This window comes from Plectropomus leopardus, chromosome 14 (assembly GCF_026936395.1).
Source record: "Plectropomus leopardus strain MGB_pleo_1.0 chromosome 14, ASM2693639v1, whole genome shotgun sequence".
Taxonomy (NCBI): Eukaryota; Metazoa; Chordata; class Actinopteri; order Perciformes; family Serranidae; genus Plectropomus; species Plectropomus leopardus.
Genome location: NC_142189.1, coordinates 34,496,212 through 34,518,820, shown reverse-complemented (window position 1 = coordinate 34,518,820; position 22,609 = coordinate 34,496,212). Strand labels below are relative to the sequence as shown.

At 40.9% G+C, this 22,609-nt stretch overlaps 1 protein-coding gene across 1 annotated transcript in view; it reads left to right on the top strand.

The window, feature by feature from the left end:
- The first annotated feature begins 678 nt into the window (after positions 1-678).
- bcl11ba (BCL11 transcription factor B a) overlaps positions 679-22,609 on the top strand; it is a 67,847-nt gene continuing 45,916 nt past the window's right edge. Inside the window, exons 1-2 of the mRNA XM_042500610.2 lie at positions 679-1,844; positions 12,838-13,311. Of these exons, the coding sequence (XP_042356544.1) occupies positions 1,790-1,844; positions 12,838-13,311 (529 nt within the window). The 5' untranslated portion in view covers positions 679-1,789. The remainder of the gene's footprint in view (positions 1,845-12,837; positions 13,312-22,609) is intronic.

Sequence of the window (22,609 nt, the reverse complement as noted above, 5' to 3'; positions counted from 1 at the left end):
AATCAGTGCTAAACCTTAATTCTCATTTTTGTGCTTCCCCTGAGGTCACCATGAGGTCACAAAGCTGCTCCATTTAAAACTCTTTGGTTGAACCCTTATGTTGATTCTGACATTCATAACACTGACTCAATATTATATTAAAAAACAATTTAGACTGGAATATGTGTGTATTTATAAACTACAAGCTCCACACATACAGGCTATTATTCAGTTATATGAATATGCCTGAAATATGTTTGTGATCCATACAGTTGTGCGCAAATGGAGGCCACCAGCAGCACATCTTAGTGAGTTTCTGTCCGATAAAAAATACAGCCAGTTTTATAAAATTAAGGCCTTTATATTAAGCACGTGGGCCTATTAAATTTAAAACGTGTACAACTTGGATTTAATCAACTGGTCACTCAAAACCGTCAATTAATTTAGGATTATTTATGCTGCCCGCATTTAAAAGACGCTAAAAGAAATGAATTGTGAAGGAGTGTGGTGCATTAAATGACAGTCCTTTATTGTGTTAAATGTGTCTGCACGCGCACATCTAACAACATATTTTAAAATGAGTCAAATGTTAATGAAATGATGAGTAAAAATAATATTTACCAGAGAAATGTGCGCGCGCTATCCAGCACATGAGGAGAGTGTGTAACACGGAACATCATTTCAGGTCTGCGTGTGTTTGAAATGTGAATTCAGGCTCGTGTTAAGTGTCCAGCATCCCGAGGACGAGCTACGGAAGCCCTCGGGTCACACTTTAACAGAAATAAATCTCGTTCTGATACTGACGGGACACCGGAGGGGATGTCTTGAGCGACTTTGACCACTGCCGCCGTGCGCGCCACGCGCCCGAGTGTGTGCGAGGGTGTGAGAGTGGCGTGTGTGTGTGTCAGTGTGTGTGAAAGCCACCACTAGTCGCCCCCAGTGCTCTTCAGTCTCCACTCTCCCTTCTCACCGCAGATTGAACGTCACGTCCGCACTTGAACTTGAGTTTTCTCCCATTGTAGAAGCCAGAGAGCCGCACAGAGCCGCACAGAGCCGCACACAGTCCGGGGATGCGGGACTCTGCAGCTAGCACAAAGAGAAAAGAAAGTGGCAGTCTGTCCTCAAACCAGCACTGGGCTTTGACTTAAAGAGTAAAAGTCTAACCTGCCCGCCTGGCTGCCACTGACAGTGCAACAGAAGAAGTGCCCACCACTTGGCGACACCTTGAGAAGTACCAAGAAGGAAATTGGATTCCTATTTGACACACTTTCACACGTTATTTGGCGTCATTTCACCTGCTTTCTCTGGACAGGGACGCACGGTGTCCAGGTTGGCCGGAGAGTGGACACCGACAGCGATTGTCCATCAGGAGGTGACCGCCGACCTCCCGCATCTCGCCACGTCTCTCCTCCACTCCGCTCCACGCCGCTCCGTCCTCCACTGTCCCCTCACAGATGGTGTGAAAGCCGCGAAAGGCAGCGCCGGACTACCCCCCTCCCTCACCGCCACAAGGGAGGCGCGCAACCACTTTGGCACCGAACTCCGATCGAGCATCCGGCCGCCCAGTGCTGCGCCACGGCCGGTCACCGCAGAGCACCGGAGCCGCTGCTCGCTGGAGGGAGATCCGTTACACGGAGGTCAGTCCGAGGGCCACATCTGGGGCCAGTGCAGAGCGGTCAGTTTGGGGTGGCAGGCGTGCGGTCGGTTTTGGGGGCAGTTTGCGGCCGGTGTAGAGGAGCAGCAGCAGCAGGAGGAGAGCCGACCCTTCCAGCGCCGCTCTCCGGGCGATGCCAGTGTAAATGCCAGGGCGATGTCCCGACGCAAGCAGGGGAACCCGCAGCACCTGTCCCAGAGAGAAGTAACATGTGAGTATACCTGCAGAAATTCACACCATCACAGCACACACTTAGCTTTTCTTTTTTCCTCTCCGTGTCTTTCTGAGAAGTTAAGTGGATTTTTTTTTCCACGGATGATCGGTGCGTTGAAATGAACATTTTCAGACATGGAGCAGAAAGTTTTTCAAAGTGCGTCCTGAAACTCGGTTCTTTCCTCTTAGATTTACTGATAAAATTAAATAAAGTCCATTATTTACTTCATGTATTATTACAGTCTATAAATAACTCGATATTATTACAACACAGGGAGCAGAGAGAGAGTGAAAGTTCTCGGATGCGTCTTTGACCTCTCCTGTAATAGCAGTTCACGGAGAAGCCAGAGACTCGTCTTGGTAGTTTATTGAGACATGACTTTTGTTTTTTTTAATTATTATTGCGCTTTTTAAAAATATATATACATTTATATATATACATATATATATATATATATATATATATATATATATATATATATATATATAAGCAGCGCTGTCATTTAGGAGAAAATTACACTTCATTTTCTATAAGCAATAAAAAAATAATTGTAACTCAAGCAATATAAATCAGTTAATACTGTGTGTTTAATGTTTCCGATTTTTGCAAACACCAACTTTGTTCCTTTCATATGAGATTAAACACACAAAAAGTCAGTTATGATTTTCGGTATTTAATTCAAACATTTCTTTACTCAAAAAGGCCGATATTTTAATATGAACATAACAGACAGCTGAGGTGAATGATTATCAGCAGCTACCGAACAGGAAAACGATCAAATAAAATAAAGCAAGCACATGATATTCTCCTCTCTTCTTGCACTAGAACCAAGTTGCCGAGTGTCTCGGCTTTAACACTTATTGAATCTTTGATAGACACATTACTGCCTTGTGCCAGCCGCTCTGTGTTTTCACTTTAATTAGTTGCTCCGCGCTCGTGGTGTTTTCCTGCTGCACGGATGCAAAGCTTATACTTTGTAATATTAATGCTCGTTTTGGATTATTTAATACCCTGCACGCCTTGACAGCTAAAAAAAAAATAAAATAAAATAAAAAATCCAGGGTTCCCCCATGGCACTTTCCCGCAGAGTGCACGAGCCTATAAGTGACGCTATTTAAGGACAAAATACTTTAAAATGAAGGAGTTATATTGAAGATGAAAACCATATTAAAGGCATTTATTTTTTGTGAAGGTGAAGTGAAGAAATATATTTTTTTAGAAAGATTTTTTCTTTCTTTTTAAATTATTTTGGTCAAACCTAAATTAAGCCAATGATCGTCAGAGGAAACGCATCGCTCTTCCTCCTGACTGAACGCAAACACTTAATGTTTTGGCGCTGTCACTTTTGCCGCTACACTTGTCAGCAGTGAAATGTTTTTCTGGCCTTAGATCAGTTTCAGCTGATGAGTCCTGACAGGAGCAGCAGACGCTCCTGCAGGACTTTAACTGCTGAAAGCAGCAAATATCAGTAAGGGACATTTAGTGTGTGACTGCAGCTGAAAGCAGCTGTTAGTGATTTACAGATGAAGGAGTAAAATCAGAGAAGGAGGAAATGATGCTGCTCTTTGACGCAATGTTACATTTGGTGAATATTCCCACTTTGTGTTCTGCAGCTTGAGGTTATTTGGGGAGACTTGTCATCAGATCACTGACACACAATGTATGGCTGTGCACTTTACTGGCTTGTGTAGAATATAACACCCATATTTACAGCAGAGGCTTAGCACGCGTCCTGCCTGGGTTCTGGACCACGCTACCTTCTTCTCTTCTCTGCTGAGAGGCCTGGCCTTTCACACATACACACACACACACACACACACACACACACACACTTAAAGACTATACATGTGGCGGAGATGTCAAATCATCTCCTGACAAGAGCTTTGATTGCTTAACACAACTTGTGTGTGGCAGCTGTACGAAGGCCTTGGTTACCTTTAGAAATAGGTCACATTGTGCACGCTGCATGCTTTGCTGGGACATCAGCTTCTGCAGCAAAGAGCCCAGAATATATTCAAAGACATAAACAGACAGACAGACATAGAGCAGACAGCCTGGAGATGTGGAGAGACAACAGAGCACAAAGATGGAAGCTAATAAATGAGCTTCTGTATTGAAACAAAGCTGCTTTAAGCTCACTGTGTGTGTGTGTGTGTGTGTATGTGTGTATGTGCGCGCGCGCGCTCCCGAGCGTGTGCGAAGTGTAAAATGTAGTTTGGTAGATGTTTCCATAGAGCAAGTCTGACCTGTCTGTCTGTCTGATTTATCACTATTCAGGCTGCAGCAAGGTGCTGTACATTCCATAATTTATGTGTAAGAGATGCTCGCTGATTTAACATGCTTGAGTACACACATACACACATATGTACACACACATATGCAAATGCACGTGATTCCCCCTCACCAAATTCCACATAATTCTTCTCAAGCTGTCAGGTCATAAAAACCGTCTGACCTGCGTTTTAATCGGAGCATTTTTAATTTGACGATGCATCAGACAGTCCAAAATATGACACTGTGCATAAATTATTTAATTCAGAGGAAGAGTTGCTGCACCTCTTTTGTCTTTCAGTATTGAGAGGAAGTGTTAACAAAGGTGAAAGAGATTTTCTGAAGGTTAAATTGCTGATTTAAAAAAAAAAAAAAAGCACTTTGACAAGGCCTCCGTAGTGCACCTTTCACTTAGTGCTCAAAATATTCGGGATATTGTGCCACATTTTGCACAATTCCCAGTTCTCTTGTTGAAGTTGAAGAGTATTCTCTAATGCAGCTGTTTCACTTTGCTTTCATTCTGGTGTCCTTAGAACAGATTTAAAAATTAATAAAAAAGGACTATGCTATGGACTTGGAATCAACTTTTCAATGTACTCACTAAATGTAGGACTAATGCAACAATCTGTCTTCGGAGAAACATGTGGGACAGATTAATGGATATATTTTGTGTTAGTCAGGCACTTTCGCTGTGGGTTTTGGTGTTGCCACACCGACACAGTTTACACCCGAAGGTGCTTCTCATTCACTGCAAATCACCCCAGCTCTCCTCCAAAAGGCTGACACAGTGTGAAGAGACACAAACAGGACGAGAGCTCCCATTGTAGCCGCAAAAACACACTCTCTCTCTCTCTCTCTCTCTCTCTCTCTCTCTCTCTCTCTCTCTCTCTCTCACATACACACACACACACACACACACACACACACGGAGAGAGAGAAAGCTGCGTGTAAATTGCAGTCGCCCACTTGAGATGCATGTTTCCCTTTGGCTTGTCAAATAGCCATGCACCCTGCTGGGGCTAAGTCTTTGTTACAGAGAGAGAGAGAGAGAGAGAGAGAGAGAGAGAGAGAACCTTGTAAGCCTTTCTTCCATATGCAGTGAAACATTCTATAAATGATTTTTTTTAACTGCCATAAATGTGTCTTATTAAATGTTGCAGCTGATTGCAATGAATGCATAATGTTATTCCAAAGAGTCATATCATTTATTCTTTTTAATATATGTCCTCTATAGTTTTAGAGACCACACTGGTAAAGCTTTTAAGGCTTGCATTACTTAAAATAAAATAAAATGAAATAAAAAAGATACTAACAAAAACACAAAACAAAACAAAAACAAAAAAAAATGTTTTTAGTGAAACTGAAGGAATAGTCATATCAAAACTTTTGATGGTGAGTTGTATGTATTATATAAAGTAACCCAGACACTGTTTCCGAAAAGACACCTTGCTGCATAGTTGTTAGTCCTCCAATATTATTTGAAATGCAGTAGGCAGGACACATTTAATGTTTCTGAGTAAAATAGGTACATGAGAAAATTTTCTGCTAATTTGGGTAAAATAAATACCAGCTTTTGTAATGTATGGTTTTAAGAAGAACACAAAATGTGTGTGTGTGTGTATTTTATTATTTTGGAGGGGGGGTTAAATGTGTGTGCACATGGGCTTCCAGTTCCCAAAGAGCATGCCTAAACTCATTTTGTTGAACACTCTCTCCCACTACTGATACCACATTACACACACACGTACATATATATACACATACACACACACGCACACACACACACACACACATACACACACACACACACCCTGCCATTGCCTGCATACCAGAGTTTTGGTTTGCTCAGCTGGGGCCTGGTGAACTGTCTGTCTGTCATGCTCGCCCTGCAACAACAACCCCCCTTTATTTTCTTCTGTCTCTCTATTTCCTCTTCTCTCTCTTTCCTTTTCGCTCTTTCTCTCTCTCTCTTCCTGCTAGGGGGAGCTCTCAGGCTGTCAGTGCTGCGCTGGCTCTGCCAATGAGAAGGACAGCAGAGTGCAAACGTGTGTGTGTGTGTGTGTGTGCGGGCGTGTGTTAATCAGATGACATCAGCGCTGAAAGACCACAGTCACCTCCTAACTGTCACCACCTGCACACTGTGTACTTCACTCTCTCTGTTGCACTTTTTATTGACACCATTTTCTGTAACTTCATCACAGCGACTGGCTGACATCTGTAACATTCAGAGTGTGTGTGTGTGTGTGCATTGACATAAGGGAGTTCTAGCTATATGATTGGACTGTATTTTTCCCATTATACATTCTTTTTTTTGATGGATATTGTGTGTAAATGTAGCTTTTTCTTTTTGTTTCCTAATCAAATATTTGTCAGTTTAGTTTGAAGACATCAACTTTTTCTTCTTTTAGTTTAGTTTTATTAAGTTAACTGCTGTGACAATAATGTCTGTCAGAAAGAGCAGTGAACTCTGCAAATGATCTAGATAAATTAAGCCATTACATACTATTATTCGTTTGTCTTTGGTTTATTACTAATACTGGTAAATTATCAAATCTTTGATAGGATTGAAAAACTACTTAAGATCCATATCTGTGCTGTTTGGAGCTCTTTGTGCTGTATTTCTGAAGCGCACTTCATTCCTACCACAGCAACTCCCAGACAGGTGGCTCATTCACACACTCTTCCCTTCACATGTGTGAACTCTCTGCATCATCGTTTGTCCAACTAATACTACAATCACACTGAGACAAATGTTTAGAATTATTTGTACATTTGTGTGTGATGCACATGTGATTGGCTCGATGTGGTAATGCTGACTTCGACCCGAGTGGGGGATTTACCTCGTGATGAACTTGAATTAGCTTCGAGGTAAACAGGTTTCCATTTGAAATCAAGTCAAATCTGAAAATAGGCTGCAAGTCAGAACATTTCCTTTCAACGTTGCATCTAGTCTGCTTACTATTCTGCTTGAATATGAAGGCCTTATTCATTACTACAACACCAAAATGTTCTATTTGTGTAGAATTAATGTTTTAGTAAAAATTCAGTTTTAAAAAAATGTACAAATAAAATAATTAAATATTTTTAATTAAATAAAATATTATTATTAATATAAAAATATTATTTCAGGCTTTTCTTTGCTTTATATGAATAGTTGAAAATAGTGAGGTGACAAAAAAAAGGAGAAAGTGAGGAGACGATGTGACTCTGTGTGAGGATGTTGCCATGACACTGACAACAACACAATGTCCCAGAATGTAACACATTTTAGTAAATGTTGTTGGTTACTTTTAACTTTTCATTTTATATATATATATATATATATATATATATATATATATATATATATATATATATATATATATATATATATATAAACACACTGACTTAATGGCTCAATGTTTTTTGTAATTTCCAAGACAAAATGAATGACTTAAAATACTCAACAAATGAGTCACAGCAAAAACACCACTCAGTGCAATGACTACAGTGTGTGTAATTTCTTACTCCTAACCCTGAGATTCTCAAAACTGGCTTTGGATGTAAAGCTGCTTCCTGGTGAGACTCTGAATATTGTTACTGAAAGTGTCGTAAAGCCAGCAGTTTCTGAGGTGACAGATCAGTTTAGACTTTTTCCTGCTCTTTTGCTGTACCTCGCCACAGATGCATCATGGATGCATGATGTCATATTGTGTTTGAGAAGCTTTATTTGGAAGCAGCGGGATGTTTTCATAGGAAACCAGGAAATAACTATAATAAAGCATTCAGATTCTACAAATTTAAGTGATATTTACCAAAGAGAGGATTTTTTTAGAAAGAGGAAATTGTGTTTACATTAACACAAGACAGTGTGTTGAGGGCCACTACATATGGCGTGCAAGTTACGAGCATGCACTTGTGCAATGTGTTGTTCAGCAAGTGAACCCAGAAGAAAGAAGTCTGCCTGGCATGGAAACACACATGCACCCTCAAAACTTTTGTATACTGTAATTATTACTGTCGCTGACCTCAAAAGTCAAACTGATTTAATACTACTTACACACTTACTGTAAGTGTGTGTGTGTGTGTGTGTGTTTAGGGACAGTCAGTTTTCTCTGGTATGAAGAAATATTGAAGTGTGGCAACTGATGAATGTGTGTGATACTACAAGTGTGTTTGCATGCTGAGAGCGTGCAACAGTTCCGATGAGTGTGTGTGTGCTGAATCTTGACTGGTGTGTTTGAGGAAACAGTAAAAAAAAAAAAAGTACCAGTAAAATGGACTTTTTATAGTTTCAATCATTTTTTTTATTCCAGTCCAGACTCCATCATCCACTCTCTCACACACAGAAACACACATTATTGTCATTGGTGTTAACTGGCAGAACCTTTTTTGCTCTGGGTGAGATTTTCATCACACAAAACGGGGAAAGTTGTGCTCATGAAAAAGTGAGAGCATTGAAAAAAAAATCTGTTGAGAGGGGAAAACAAATATTTGAGAAGCAGCTTGCTGTAAATATGCTATCCCATTTGTGTCTGTGAATATTATCTGACGGTTGTGTGGAGAGCGTAAGGGTCTAGATGGATTAACGGCACATTTACAGTGATAAGCAGTGAATAGAGGAAGCCAAGCCCCAGAGACTGCTGCCTGCTCGAAGAAAACCCTGACGACAGGAATTCAAAGCAGCACCTTTATAGCCTCGGCACGAGCCAGATGCCATATTTTAACTTTCTAAATACCTGTTGCACTGTCGTCACTGCAGATACTGGAGATGGTGTTTAGATGTTCCATTTCCTTTGATTTTTTTGTTCTGAAATCCTATTAACGCTGTTGCCTGACTTACCTTATTAGTTAAATCAGGCCAAAGTGACGCTTTTCCCTTTGCATCTGTCACTTGCATACACAGTGTCGACAGTGTCATCAGTGTAAAGAAACCACAAGCAAATGCAGGTTTATTGTATGACGCAGTCTTTGAATATCTCATGAAACTGGCTTTGGCTGTGAACTTATTCATACAGTATATTTATGAGAAATAATTGTACGTACATCTCTGCATCTGAGTGCAATCATAATTCTGTGGTTTCAACAGAATCAGAGCCTGCTCTAGTCGATCAGTGTGTTTTTACACACACAGGATGCCCGCTGTGTATTTAAGGTTTGGCTGGCGTTTTAAAAAAAATTATATTATAATATGCATTCATCTGTGTGTCGACGTCAAGTTTGCAGGGGTCAGTGTAACTGTGGAGTGTGTTAGTTCCAGGTCAGCTCACTGGCTTTACTCCCTCTAATGTTTATTACTGGACAAATACACTCTGTTGTAAATGGCTGCTCATGGCAATAGCGTAGGACAGATGGCTCCAGCCTGCAGGCCATACACACACACCAACACACACACACACGCACACACACACGGATACACATATTCACAATGCACACATGATGTATACATGTACGTACAAACATGATCAAACAGACGATGCATGCAGTAAGACATGTAATACACACACACACACACACACACACACACACACACACACACACACACACACACAAATGCAGAAGGAGCAGTGCAGTTAGTGTGTGAAGATGTGGGCTGACAGTGCTCAGACACTGTACACCTGTTCTCTCTCACTCACACACACACACACACACACAAACATACACACACACACACACACACACACACACACCTGCTTCCTGTCATTGAAGCAACAAAAATACATAATACATAACAGGATAACAAAGCTTTAACACAAATGAGAGCCTGCTCTTATATTTATATATTGCTTGTAATGATATTAGACTTTAATTTTCTTTAATATTCTTACAGGTATTATGATTTATTTTGATATTTAACAAAGTGGTGACCCTTAATATTAGCTTGTGTTAATTTTTCATAATAAAATTATCTATCTATCGATCTTCATCTTTTTTTTAATCAAAATGTAAAAGTGGTGCCTCTAGCAGTTAAAGTTACACTTATTGTCCTCTGTATATTGCTGTTACCACTGGAATGAGAAATAATTGTTTTGAGTTTGGAGCCCTGCATCCGGAGCCACTGTAACTCTGAGAGGTCACAGGATAATTGAATGTATAAAGTATTAGAAAATAAAGTATTTCTATTTCTATGTATTTCTAATAATAAGTGTATTTTTTTAAAATGACTTTTATACATTTTTCTTACTGCTCAGATTCAGCCTAAAGCTCTAACCGCTTTTGTGTGGTTACAAGTAGGCATGACTTTATTTCAAGGGGTGATGAGCCAAAAAGGTCAGGAACCACTGACATGAATCATATATCAGTGGAGGCTACAGGTCATTTAAGGCAAGTGGGGCAAAGGCCACCTGCTGGCAGCAGGTAAAAAGTGTAGTTTTAGTTTAGGTATGAATAACATAGATATGAACAGAATTCGGGATTAAAAATCCTCGCTTGCTACTCTTATTTATCATTATTCTACAATTTAGGGTCAGTGGTAGAGGGTTTAAAAATGGTGTTTTAATCACGCTTGGCGCGAAAGTGCACTGAATGTGGGAAACAACAATGCGCATGCCTGCAGCCTCTGGCAGTGAAAGCTAATGGCATAAATGTCAAGCCATGTGGGGCTGATTGTCTGTTGCCCTGCTGCAGTTTCATTGGCTACTTGCCAAGCATAACTGTCATTTGCTCATAGCTGGCAGATGTTGGTATTTCTTTAACAAAGATAGTAACTGCGGTCACAATGAATAAAAAGGACTATTTTTTACAGTATAAATATGAATATCTGCCTTTAGAAGAAAAACTTGAGATTATACACCTCGCTGCACACAAGCTACTGGAAAAAACATCTCTGTCAGAAAGAACTGCAGATTTAACGTAGAGTTTTTCTCAAGATTAACATGGCTAACTGCTAGCAAAAAAAGGATATGCGAAATGTGAAATTATGAAAAAATGTGTAAAAAAAAAAATTGTGTAATTTTCTTTTGCATATTTCCAAAGTGGTGATTTTGAGCCCTGTGATTTTTTTTTTGCCACCTGAAACAACCACTGTGTTGGAATGTATAAAAATGATTCACATATATGTTACAGGCTGAAAAGGAGAAGGTTGAGCCATGGTGTATTTCAAAGCAGACCTATAAACATGTACTATGTGGTGAGTTTGGCTGTTCCATCTGGAGCCTTCATCTGCGTTTGCCATTCCAAATCATCCCAAATCAAACAGCCAACCTGCTGCTCATTCATCACCTTGCATTAGAGAGAGAGAGAGAGAGAGAGAACATTATTAGCAGTGTGTGAGGGAGTATCGGTTTTTACATGATGTGAAAGACATCTATGACTGGTATTGCAGAGAAATCTGCTGGAATGAACATGCTGACCAGTTAGCGCCTGCTTGTCCTCTCTTGTAATACCACTTGTACCTGGAGAGGCGGTAGTGAGCCACTGTGGAGTCTCGTCCAACATGGGAGAACAAAGTCAAGTATAGAATTAGCTTTTGTTGTTTTGAGATAGCTGTGACATAAAGTTTATGATTTTTTCTTTTCCTCAATATTTTTATGCTCTCAGCCTCCTTGACAGAGAATTCAAGGTCAGAAATCCAAAGTACTGGTGTGTTTAGGCCAGCCACTTCAGTCTAAGTGGTTGATTTCTGACCTTGAAAAAAACAAAAGCTAATTCTGTACTTGACTTCTTTTTTGATGCTTGCAGGCTTACCATTGGTCACTTGCTCAAATCTGTGATCTTAAGTTGTTGTCTCAGTCCAGGTGTTGATCAAAGTAAAAATTTGTGTGGAGACAGATAATCGAATGCCTAAAATCCCAAATCTTTTGGTTTTAGGCAAAGATTGTAAATGCTTGGAGCGAATGAAGTGCAAACAGTGCAACTTCTATCAACACAAACTGTAAAACATTAAGAATGTTTTCGATATATGTTTATGAGATGGCTGTGTTCTTTGGTCTTGCTCAGGGCTGGGTGATGAGGACAAAATCCAATATGATTTTCTTTAGCACTTACCTCAATATCAATATTGCAACAATATTACAGGGTTGACTACTGGCCTGCTGTTAGTGGTTGGCACCTTTTACACTGAAGAAAAGTTGTATCAGCATCCGAATCAACCAAACTAGGTTTTGCTAAATAATATTAATGGACTGCAGCAGCTCTATCAGCAATATCCCCATATCACATGTATTAGTGGTTCCCAGTATTTTGCTAGATCTGCGATTAGGGGTTCCGAGTAGACATTGCTTTGTTTTGGGCCAAAATGGTAGGGATCCACCAACATGGACAAAGTTGTTCTCGTCACTTATTTTTCTTCTTTTTTCCCTCAGAAAAATACAATACAAGTTACAAAAGTACACCCAAAAGTAGTTGGATTCATTCTTCACCAGATTCTGATGTCAGAAGGAGGCTTTCTAGATGTTTTTAGACAACCAGACACTTTCAAGCACACTGAGGCTTTCAGATGCACACTTGCTACCAAGGGATTAAAGCAATGGATCCTGCCTCACAATCATTTTCGGAACATCATTCAGTATTCCAGGTGAAATCAAGAGAAAAAGCTGCTCCTTCATCGTGTTGCTCAACAGCTGATATCAGTGTCATTTCATACTTTGGTCTGGTCAGGGAATTTAGATCTGCTTCTTTTCTCCTCTAGCATTTCCAGAGATCCCACTAAACATTGTGAGGATAAAACATAGTCTAGTTTGTAAATGTCCAACTGTTACATCATGTGACATCTGTTTCCTCTGTCTCTCCTATTTGACAGCGGACATTGAGCATCCAGATGGCAGCCTGCTCTCCGACTCTCTATCCCTCCACCCACTCCGCCTGCCCTCTCACCCGCTTGGCCTACCTCCCCACCCGCTGGACCCAAGTCTGGCCCACGCCCTGCCACCCAGCCTTCACGCTGACCACGACCTGCTGACCTGCGGCCAGTGCCAGCTGACCTTCCCGCTGGGCGACATCCTCCTCTTCATTGAGCACAAAAAGAAGCAGTGCCAAACACCGCTGCTGGCCAATGGCTGCTACGATAAGATGACCGACCGGGGAGGAGGAGGGAGTCCCACTCTGCAGAACCTTCATCACCAAGCACAGCAGGGGGAGCTGAGGAAGGTCGTGGAGCCGGTGGAGATTGGCATCCAGGTGACACCAGAGGAGGAGGAGGAGATGGGAAGAGGTGAGAGGGGAGGGAGGACACCCATCAAAGGAATTTGCCCCAAGCAGGAGAACACACCAGCAGGTAGGCATGATGAACACACACCCTTTCAAGAAATACCTCAGCTTTTTCATCACCTTAAATACATTTTTTTGACCAAATATGCAACTGCACAGACACACATAAATTTACCTTTTCAGCTTTTGTGGAGGCATTCTGTTAAGACTTAACTCATTCTTTCCAGCACGAGAGAGAGAGAGAGAGAGAGAGAGAGAGAGAGAAAGAGAGAGATGTTCATTTCATTAGAGAGAGAGGACAACAGACAGAGGGAGTGAGGAGAAAGAGGGGAGAGATAGGCACATTACCCACTCAAAGCCCTAAACCCCCTCAAGGACTCAGCTAGTTGAAACAAATTGTGCAAAACGTGACAGAGGGACTCACCCCGACTTTCATGGAGAAATCCCGCCTAAGCCATCTGCTTAAAAAGGTGAAAAGCTCATTAAAATTCAAATAAGCAAGGGAGGAAAAAAACATGACGAGAGGAGAAGGAGAAGAAAAAAAACAGAGAGAGGGATTAAAAAGAGGCTAGTTTCTCCTCCATTCAGAAGGGTAAAGAATACGTTCAGCAGGAGAGCAGCTGCGGGGGGAAGAGCACCAGCAGTTACAGTATCTCTCAAACCAGTCAAGATGCTGAAAGGGAGCCAGAGGGAAGAGCACAATATTCCAGTCTGCAACAGCAACTCCTGTCGCCTGCCCTGGCCTCTCAGAGATCACTAGTTGGAGATCCAGAACTCTACAGTTCAGTTCTCAACAAACAGGTACTCAACAACCAGCAGCTGCTGAAATTACCCATGAGTCAACAGCTTGATTTAAACTTAACACAGAAGAAAGGATATAGAAATGAAGAATTACTTTAGTATGTCGTGAAATGCAGTGCAATTGAAATGAAATGCTGTTTAGGCTGGTTAACTACTGTAAGCTAGTACCGCTGTTTGGATGAGACAGCACACAGTGAATCTGGATGGCTGGTCCACAGAGGCAGAGGAGCTTCAATAAGCCATTATCAAATCTCAGGAACTTTTACTAAATCATTTCTCTCTCTCTTTTTTGGAAGTAATACATCTTTGAAATTCTGATTCGAATGCTTTAATATCACTAGCTGAAGGGCAGTTGAGAGGGCAGAGGACAGTGTGTGTGAAGCAGTGATTGGGACAGTAGGGGGCACGATAGATCTCTTACCAATATAAAGTACTTTTTGTCATGCTAATCTGCAATTGGCCAAAACTTGTCAAAATGACCTCACATTGGTCCTATGTTGGTCCAGTTAGCTTGATGCAGAAGCCCTGAAGAGCTGTTAAGGTCATGGCGAGAGTGGATTTGGACAGGGGGGTGCGGAACTAGCAGTATGCAACCGGGGAACTGACTGGGGAAAGCTAAGCCTCGGGCCTCACTGCATCAGTTCTCTGAGCTGTACCCATGGAGGGATGTGCGGCAACATGATGCTCGTTTAATGTTTTCTTAACTTGAGAAAGTAGAGATAAGCAGCCAACTAGTGTAAAATAACATTGTGGTTAAGTTTTCCTCCTGTCCTTCCACAATGTTTTAAATCACCAGCCTCCTTTGATAAGGTAACTTCAAATCCATACTGACAAGTTAACCTGGAATTTTCATCCAGCTTTCTTTCCATATAACTTGTACGTGTGCATCCATCATAGAACATGGAAGACAGCATGTTCAACCCTTCTGGTTTAGACACACACCAAAGCCTTAAAGCCATAAAGTCAAATTTAGTTATTTGACACCTTTCAAACACTAAGCATTGAAAGTGCTTTGTATAAGGAGTAAAATACAACATAAATAGTTGATAAGAGAATTTTATTTGACTTCCTATGTGTAAATATGCTGCTATACCTGCAGTATAGCCCGTTTTTTTGCAGCACTCCTGGTTTTCTATATTTACAGCACCACTTCAAAGATTTGCATAAAATCTACCTAACATTAGGACAAAAACACTCAGTCATTCTTCAGCAGCACCGGGCTAAACTTAGAGGGGAGAGTTGGCCCAAAGCCATGAGGAGATGCACTCACAGGTAACACTCAGGACTCTGGTTCTCCGTTTAGTGCTCGAGTAGGACAGCGCTCTTCTGACCATATCAGCCTGCGGTTTGGCCTGCGCCGTAAAACACTGTGTTTTGGCCTGAACTTCATCAATATTTTACCAGGCTGTTACAACTCTGCTCGGCAGCTGCACAGTGCTGCTTTAGGTGGCACAGCCACCTGAACCTCTGAAAGCTCGGCACTTAGCTCTGTAACTGCACTGAGACTTTACATTTGATACATGACAATTTGAGCAGTCGGAGGATGCAAATAGCTCTGGTACACTCCCAGACTGTGTTCAGAGCTGCACTCAAGCCTGTGCACTAATTGATTGGCGTTGGTCACGTTATTAGGTCGTCATTATTTATATTTATGTGCATAAGTATATTTTTCTCCCCATGTTTAAATGCTTGCAATATATCTAATTGTGTCCTCCTGTGAAATCAGCTCCACATGTGCAGCATTGGAACGATGGAAATTGTAATTGCACAATATTTCTTCATAACAGAACACGCAATAATTTTCACATTAAAAGCAAAAACATATTAGCAGCTCAATTGGACGTGCACTGCGGCAACTGTAAACTATATTGCTGCAATAACATTTTATGTTTCAAAATTACCCTCCGTTTTTCACAATTTCCACATGAAATATGGCCAGCTAGCACCTTATTAACAAGGGGGAAGGACAGAAGGGTTTATTAATCCAGCCAGAGTTTAATTTGGAGAGAACCAGCTCAGTGCTGCTCAAAATCAATGGGGGATTGAAATATGGCAGGTGGAATTTTCCCTTTTTAAGTCAGACCGAGCTTTTCCTCCAATAGATTTCTACACTTTTTCTACTTTTAGAGGGAAACGGGAGAGACAGCACAGAGAGCAGGAGAGCAGGAAGAGAGAGGGCGAGGAGGAAAGCGATCAGAATATAACTGGTGACGACGCATCATAACTTGCTCCCAGCAGTCAAACTTTTCTTTGCCCTTTTTTTGAAAAAAATGTTTTTTTTTTCTATTTTTTTTTTTATCTTTTCACTACCATTTACCTTCCATGTAAAATGGACCAAGTATTTTACACTTGGGACAGTTTCAGGAGGAGTCATTTGGATGTAGAGAAAGTCTGTAAAGGCATCAGTGAACCTGTAGGCTCAGCCCATACATTATTTAATATTGAGTAAACAAACACCATGAAAACCATAAAAATCACTGTATGTCTATGGTACAGTGACTTAACTTGCTTTGCGTGATGGAAATACCACATGGCCAAATATAAAAATCACAGGAAAAGAAAAAAAGGTGCCATTTACCAAAAGGTTATCAAGGTTTAGGTTGCCATATTTCTCTAAAGTACATATTTTAATGTTTGTTTGTTTTTCGTATTTAGCCCTGGAATTGAAGCAATGTTTTACAACTCTTTTTTTAAATGTTAGTCACTATTTACAAATCTTTTTTTTTTTTACTGCAATTTCGTTCTAGCGATGGTTGTGCTTCTCCTCTTCTTCCTCCTCTAATCCTGTCTCCTAAGCATAAACCACAACCAGCAGTTTCATCAGTAGGGCACTGAGTGTGAGTGTGTGTGTGTGTTTGTATCATCACGTGTGGGGATGCAACATAGAGAATATGTGAAAGCATTAGGGGTTGGCGATATATATTTCAGCATATTTTTGTGATAACAATTTTCTTATCGATCTGACAAAATCCTGAAAAAATATTTTAATATTAATTTCAAGACCACACAATTGCAACAAAATAGGTGATAATATGTTAAATTTATTTATCAACATAAACATAACCTTTGCCTTCAAATATTTAGTCAAAACTAAACAGTGCCTCAGCTGCCTCAGCTGCTACACACACTAACTGCTTACCTCGCTTCTCTCTTGTTTTTCTCCACCTGTACCTGCATGCCATTACTCTTTTGCTCATCCAGCTTTAACTTGTGTCACTTAGGCCTGACAATCATACCGCCAGGATGCACACATACGCACACACACACACACACACACACACACACACACACACACACACACACACACACACACACACACAGAGAGACGCACACTCACACACAAAGTGCATTTGTTACAATTTCCATAACACATTCACACATATTAAGTATTTTTTGTTATACTTCATGCAGTCTTGTATTAGACCTACAAAAGACCTTGATGTTGATTCCTGCATCCGTCCTGCATGTAACTCCTCTACTGCGTGAAACACGTAGCAATTTCACTTTAGACATGCTTGTTGTTGCTGTGTGTAATGACATCAATATATGAACAAGTCATAATACTGCCATATCATGATATCATAAAAAAAATCATAGTAAAAATGGTAGTAGTATGATAGTGAACAATGTGATAAAGCACCACTGACATATACCAGTGTATATACCAGTATTGCTGTATTGCTGCTGAAATCTGTTGTCAGACCCCCAAAATACAATAACAAAAACAACGAACAAAAAAACAAAAAAACAAACAACAACAAAAACAATCAAACCTCCATTTCAGTTCATATGACCAAATATGACATCAAACCAGGTCTTCCACCTGTTTTGATACCACACATACTCATAGGAACTGAAGTTGTCAAATGATAAGAAAATAATGGTTTAATCTTATTTAATTAACAGAGTTTGTATAATTTTAGATATATATAGGTCAGATATAGACAGAACTATCATGCTTCAGGTTTGAGAAAGGACTGTAAAAAAGGGACTCATTTTGAAGTAGTGACCCTGTAGCTTATAGGCTATCACAGCTGTCAACTCAAAGCTTGCTAACATTCCATGGAACAGACATGTAAACTGCTGTGGAGGGACAATGTTTCTAGTCAGTAGTCAAAATCCTCCATAGTAAGACTTTCCTTTATTTCAGCTCAGAGCTTTGTGTTGTTCATCAACACTTCACATTATCACAGTGCCCCACATTACCCCCTTTTCTACAAGTCAGCAGAGTCCAGCTCCCCCTGCTCAGTGAACCTTGTCTTTGGGTCTGAGGATTTCAACAGGCAACCTTTTGGTCACACACCCTCCCCTCTTGCACTGAAGTCAGGATTAATAGACCTCCACCGATGGAATCATGACGATGTATTAGAGGAAAGAGTATCATTCATTCACATCATTTTTACTTAAAGGCATACACTGTGTGTGCCTTTAAGTAAAGGCTGTGGTTCAGAGGTAGAGTCAGAGGTGCCTGGAGACAAATGGAGCAACGGCTATGGCTCAGAGGTAGAGTGGGTCTCCCTCTAATCGGAATATCAGCGGTTCGATCCCAAGCTCCTCCGGGCAACATGTTGAAGTATCCTTGGGCAAGATACTGAACCTCAAGTTGCGGGGTTCCCCAAGAGTGTGAGTGTGTGTGAATGAGTACCGAGTAGCAGGTGGCACCTTCTACAGCCTTGTATAGCCTGGGCCACCACTGTGTGAATGGGTGAATGAGACATGTAGTGTTAAAGCGCTTTGAGTGGTCAATAATATATACAAGTACAGTCCATTTGCCATTTATCATTTACGCACAGAAACGCAGTGTATGCACATCACAGAGGAGTGTTTAACACCTCCTGACACATTGCTGTGCAGCCCGTAAAGCCTTATCAACCAGGTTTAATTCAGATGTTTAACTAAGTCTAGTTGGAGTGGAGAGGAACGCACATACACAAACAAGCATGAACACGTGCATGCACAGAGGGGTGTGGAGTTTTGACGAACTCAAATAAGATGACAGCTCTTTCATCTGACAGAGCCTTTTGACAGGATGAGTGTGTGTGTGCCAGCTGTCCAGCTCTACCTCTGCTTTCACACCCACCTTTTTTTTCCCAGATGACTTTTTTTTTGTTTTGCAGCTCATTCTCTGTCTCTCTCTCCATCTTTCCATGTTTCACACACAGATGGTAACTTCTACACACCGAGACAAGGAGCTCTCCCTTTCTCATATGTCCCTCACTCACATTCTCTCTTTCTTTCTCGCTCACACACACACACACACAAACACGCAAGTGCGCGTGCACACACACACACACACACACACTTAAGTTGAGTATCAGTCAAAAAAAGGAAATAATTAATACAGAATTTCAAAAAGGATAATATACAGAAAAAGACACAAAAACGCAATGAAAATAAAGCATTTTCAAGAGGACATGTTTAAATCTTATGTAAATATTATGCACACGGACACACACACACACATCTTCAATAAGTAATGACCAAGCACAGTGGCATGTCCCTAAAATATTTAGCATATGCTTATTTATCTTCCAAATGAAACTGCACAAAGACTTAACAAAGAGCCACTGCACACTGTCTGTCTGTGTATATGTGTGTGTGTGTGTGTGTGTGTGTGTGTGTGTGTGTGTATGCGTGTGTTTGATATAACAGCCTGTACTTTAGAGGCATTACGCTGCCCGCTGCTCTTGTTTTTTTGCGTTGTTTCAATAAAGCTGGGAGGCCTCTCGGATGGAGCGCCGGCCTTTTTGAAGTGGTAATTACTCTGGTTTGTATCGCTGCTCGCTCTCTCTCCCAGTTTCTCTCTCCCTCTCTCACCCTCTGTATTCTGCATGCTTTTGGCCAGTTTCGGTTTGGGTGTTTGTGTACGTGTTCACACAGTACAGTTCTGATGTATTTTTAATAGGCCTGAAAGGATGTGGATGGACACACACACAAACACATTAAGTGCTGAGGAAACTACACTGTACCCGTCTTGAACAGGATTGAATACGTTTATTGAAAAAATGGAATTTATCACTCACTAATTAATAAGTAATTTGATTATATGACTTATTGCTCCACAGCATCTTTTCAGATTTATAACCCATGAGATTGTGACTGGATTTTGTATTTTATGAGGGCAAAGTTCTTGTACAGATGTAACATTTGAGCTCTTTGCTTCTTCTGTTGAAGGTTCTGAATGAATTCCTGATTGCAGTTCACTCCACAGCCTCCACAGGGAGATGGGTAACTAGTAACATGGATTTGTAAATCATAAAAAGGATTTGTATAGAATTTTTCATAATTATCATCATCTCCTCTGTATAAAAAATTGACAAAGACATTCTGGAAAGGGCTGTTGCCATCTTGCTGGTGACATCACTTAGAGCTAGAGACTGTGCAGTAGTGATCTGCATGGTTGTGCGTTCCCAACCATACACCCACCTAGCTAATCCCGAGCACACCCACTGATCAGGGGCATAGTGACTGGCACACATACCTGTCAATCATGACTTCAAATCCTCTTTTTATACCATCAAATAACTAATTAAAACCAAATTTGTCAGAAAATAATAACTTTACAGCAACATCAGGGTGATAAGAACCATCTTTGGGAAAAAGTTATTTAACCTGTACTTTTAGTTTGGCTTATGTCTGATCGGCTAACACAGAGGGGGCGGGATTTATGACCTAAACTGCAGCCAGTCACAGAGTAGCGATCAAAATATTTTGTGTTTATTGTATGGAACTGTTATGTCATCCATGTTTATATAAGTCATTTGTTCTATACCAAGCAGAGGCCAAACAGTGTCATTACAATGTCACATGATGCCACTGGGCCCAAAGGGACTTTTCCTCAATGACCTACATCACGAAAGAAACATCTGTCAACAAGTGGATGAATGGCTTTTGAGAATTACAGCTCACATTAAAAGATTGTTGCATTGAGATTTAATCCATTCAGTATGATAAAAATTAAAAACTCTAGAAGAGCTGCAAGATTAACCAAGTGCTAAGCTGGAAGGAGCCACTCAGCTGGCTGAAGTCTCTGGTCTGCCCGCTCGGTGGGCTGCACAGTGCAGAAGCAGAGATGATCATCTGGGTAATTTCATACATGGCATGTATGGCTCACTGTATGGAACATGTAGAGATGGAATTCGGTTGGTTTAACAAAGAACGGGCCTATGATTTGGATGTATTGCAGACTGAATGTAATGTGCAGTAAAACCAAACAGTTCTCACAATCTCCCACTTCTTAAATGTATGCTCAGTAACAGCTAGCAAGCCAATTAGACTAATCTGTGGGACTGGACCAAAATATTTGGCTATTCAGATATTCATTAATTGGGTAGGTGTTCGGTTTTTAATTTAGGGATTTGGATCTTTGTTCTTTTTTTGTTTGTTTGTTTTTGGCAGAGGACTAATGTCAGTTGAACTAATGTTGATCTGAGACCAGTCGGGCCAGTGAACACACTGAGACTAAACCTGGGAACGCCCCCATCCTGTATGTTGTCATTAATGTAATTCTATACTACTAAATATGGTTGTCACACATATTACTAATCATATCTTCTGAAACTCAGACCTGTGTGTGTGCTAAATGCATTTGTGTGTGTGTGTGTGTGTTTGTACCTTATGTTCTCCTTCCTCTCTTCGCTTCATCCACATATTCTATGCTGGCGCTCTACCTTTTCTCTGTAAATCCAGCATCCTGGACATAAACCAGACACTTGGAGCAAGACTACCGAGACATAAAGGCTGGAAGAGACATCAGAAAGACATACAGATACACAGAGAGAGAGAAAGAGAGAGAGTTTTTGCCATTAATAGAGCATACAAAGGCAAACTGGCATCTCGTGTGCTTCTTAGTATTTTCAAAATCCCTTTTTGCGATTTTCGCCTCGTCGCCTCTGCTGCGTTAATCACTTTGCATGCACTCATTTAAATATTAAAATTGTCTTTAATCATCAAAGCCAGTGAGCATCATGCATATTCATATCATCTTACCCCACCACATCCCCCATCCCTCCATCCCCTGGATCTCAGGTTCATTACTCTGCCGTGCTGCCATTAGCCACTTCCCTAATCACACAGTTTACACACACAGACTAACCCATGTATGCATGCATATACACACAGCTACACATACACACACATGTGCGCACACACACACACACGTGCGCACACGCGCACGCACACACACACACACACACACACACACACACACACACACACACACACACACACACACACACAGACGGCTAGCCACCAGCACTAACCAGTGCTAATCCGCTAACTAGACTAAAACACACAGGCATCCCTCCAGTCTAAACTGAGAGAGCAGACTTGTCATCCATCCCGGCTGCTAGATGGCTGGAGCTGGGAGTATTTGTCAAGAGGCTCGATGAAACCCTCATTTGCATAATGACTTTGTAGTTCTGCATTAATAAAATTTGCATATGAAGCCGTGTTAATTACTCCTGATCAGCCTTTTTTGCATTCATGCATGGTAATTTTTGACGACTTGCGAAAATTGATGTCCTGGCGTCAGGGATGAGATTGGAGGAAGAGGCTCTGTGCAA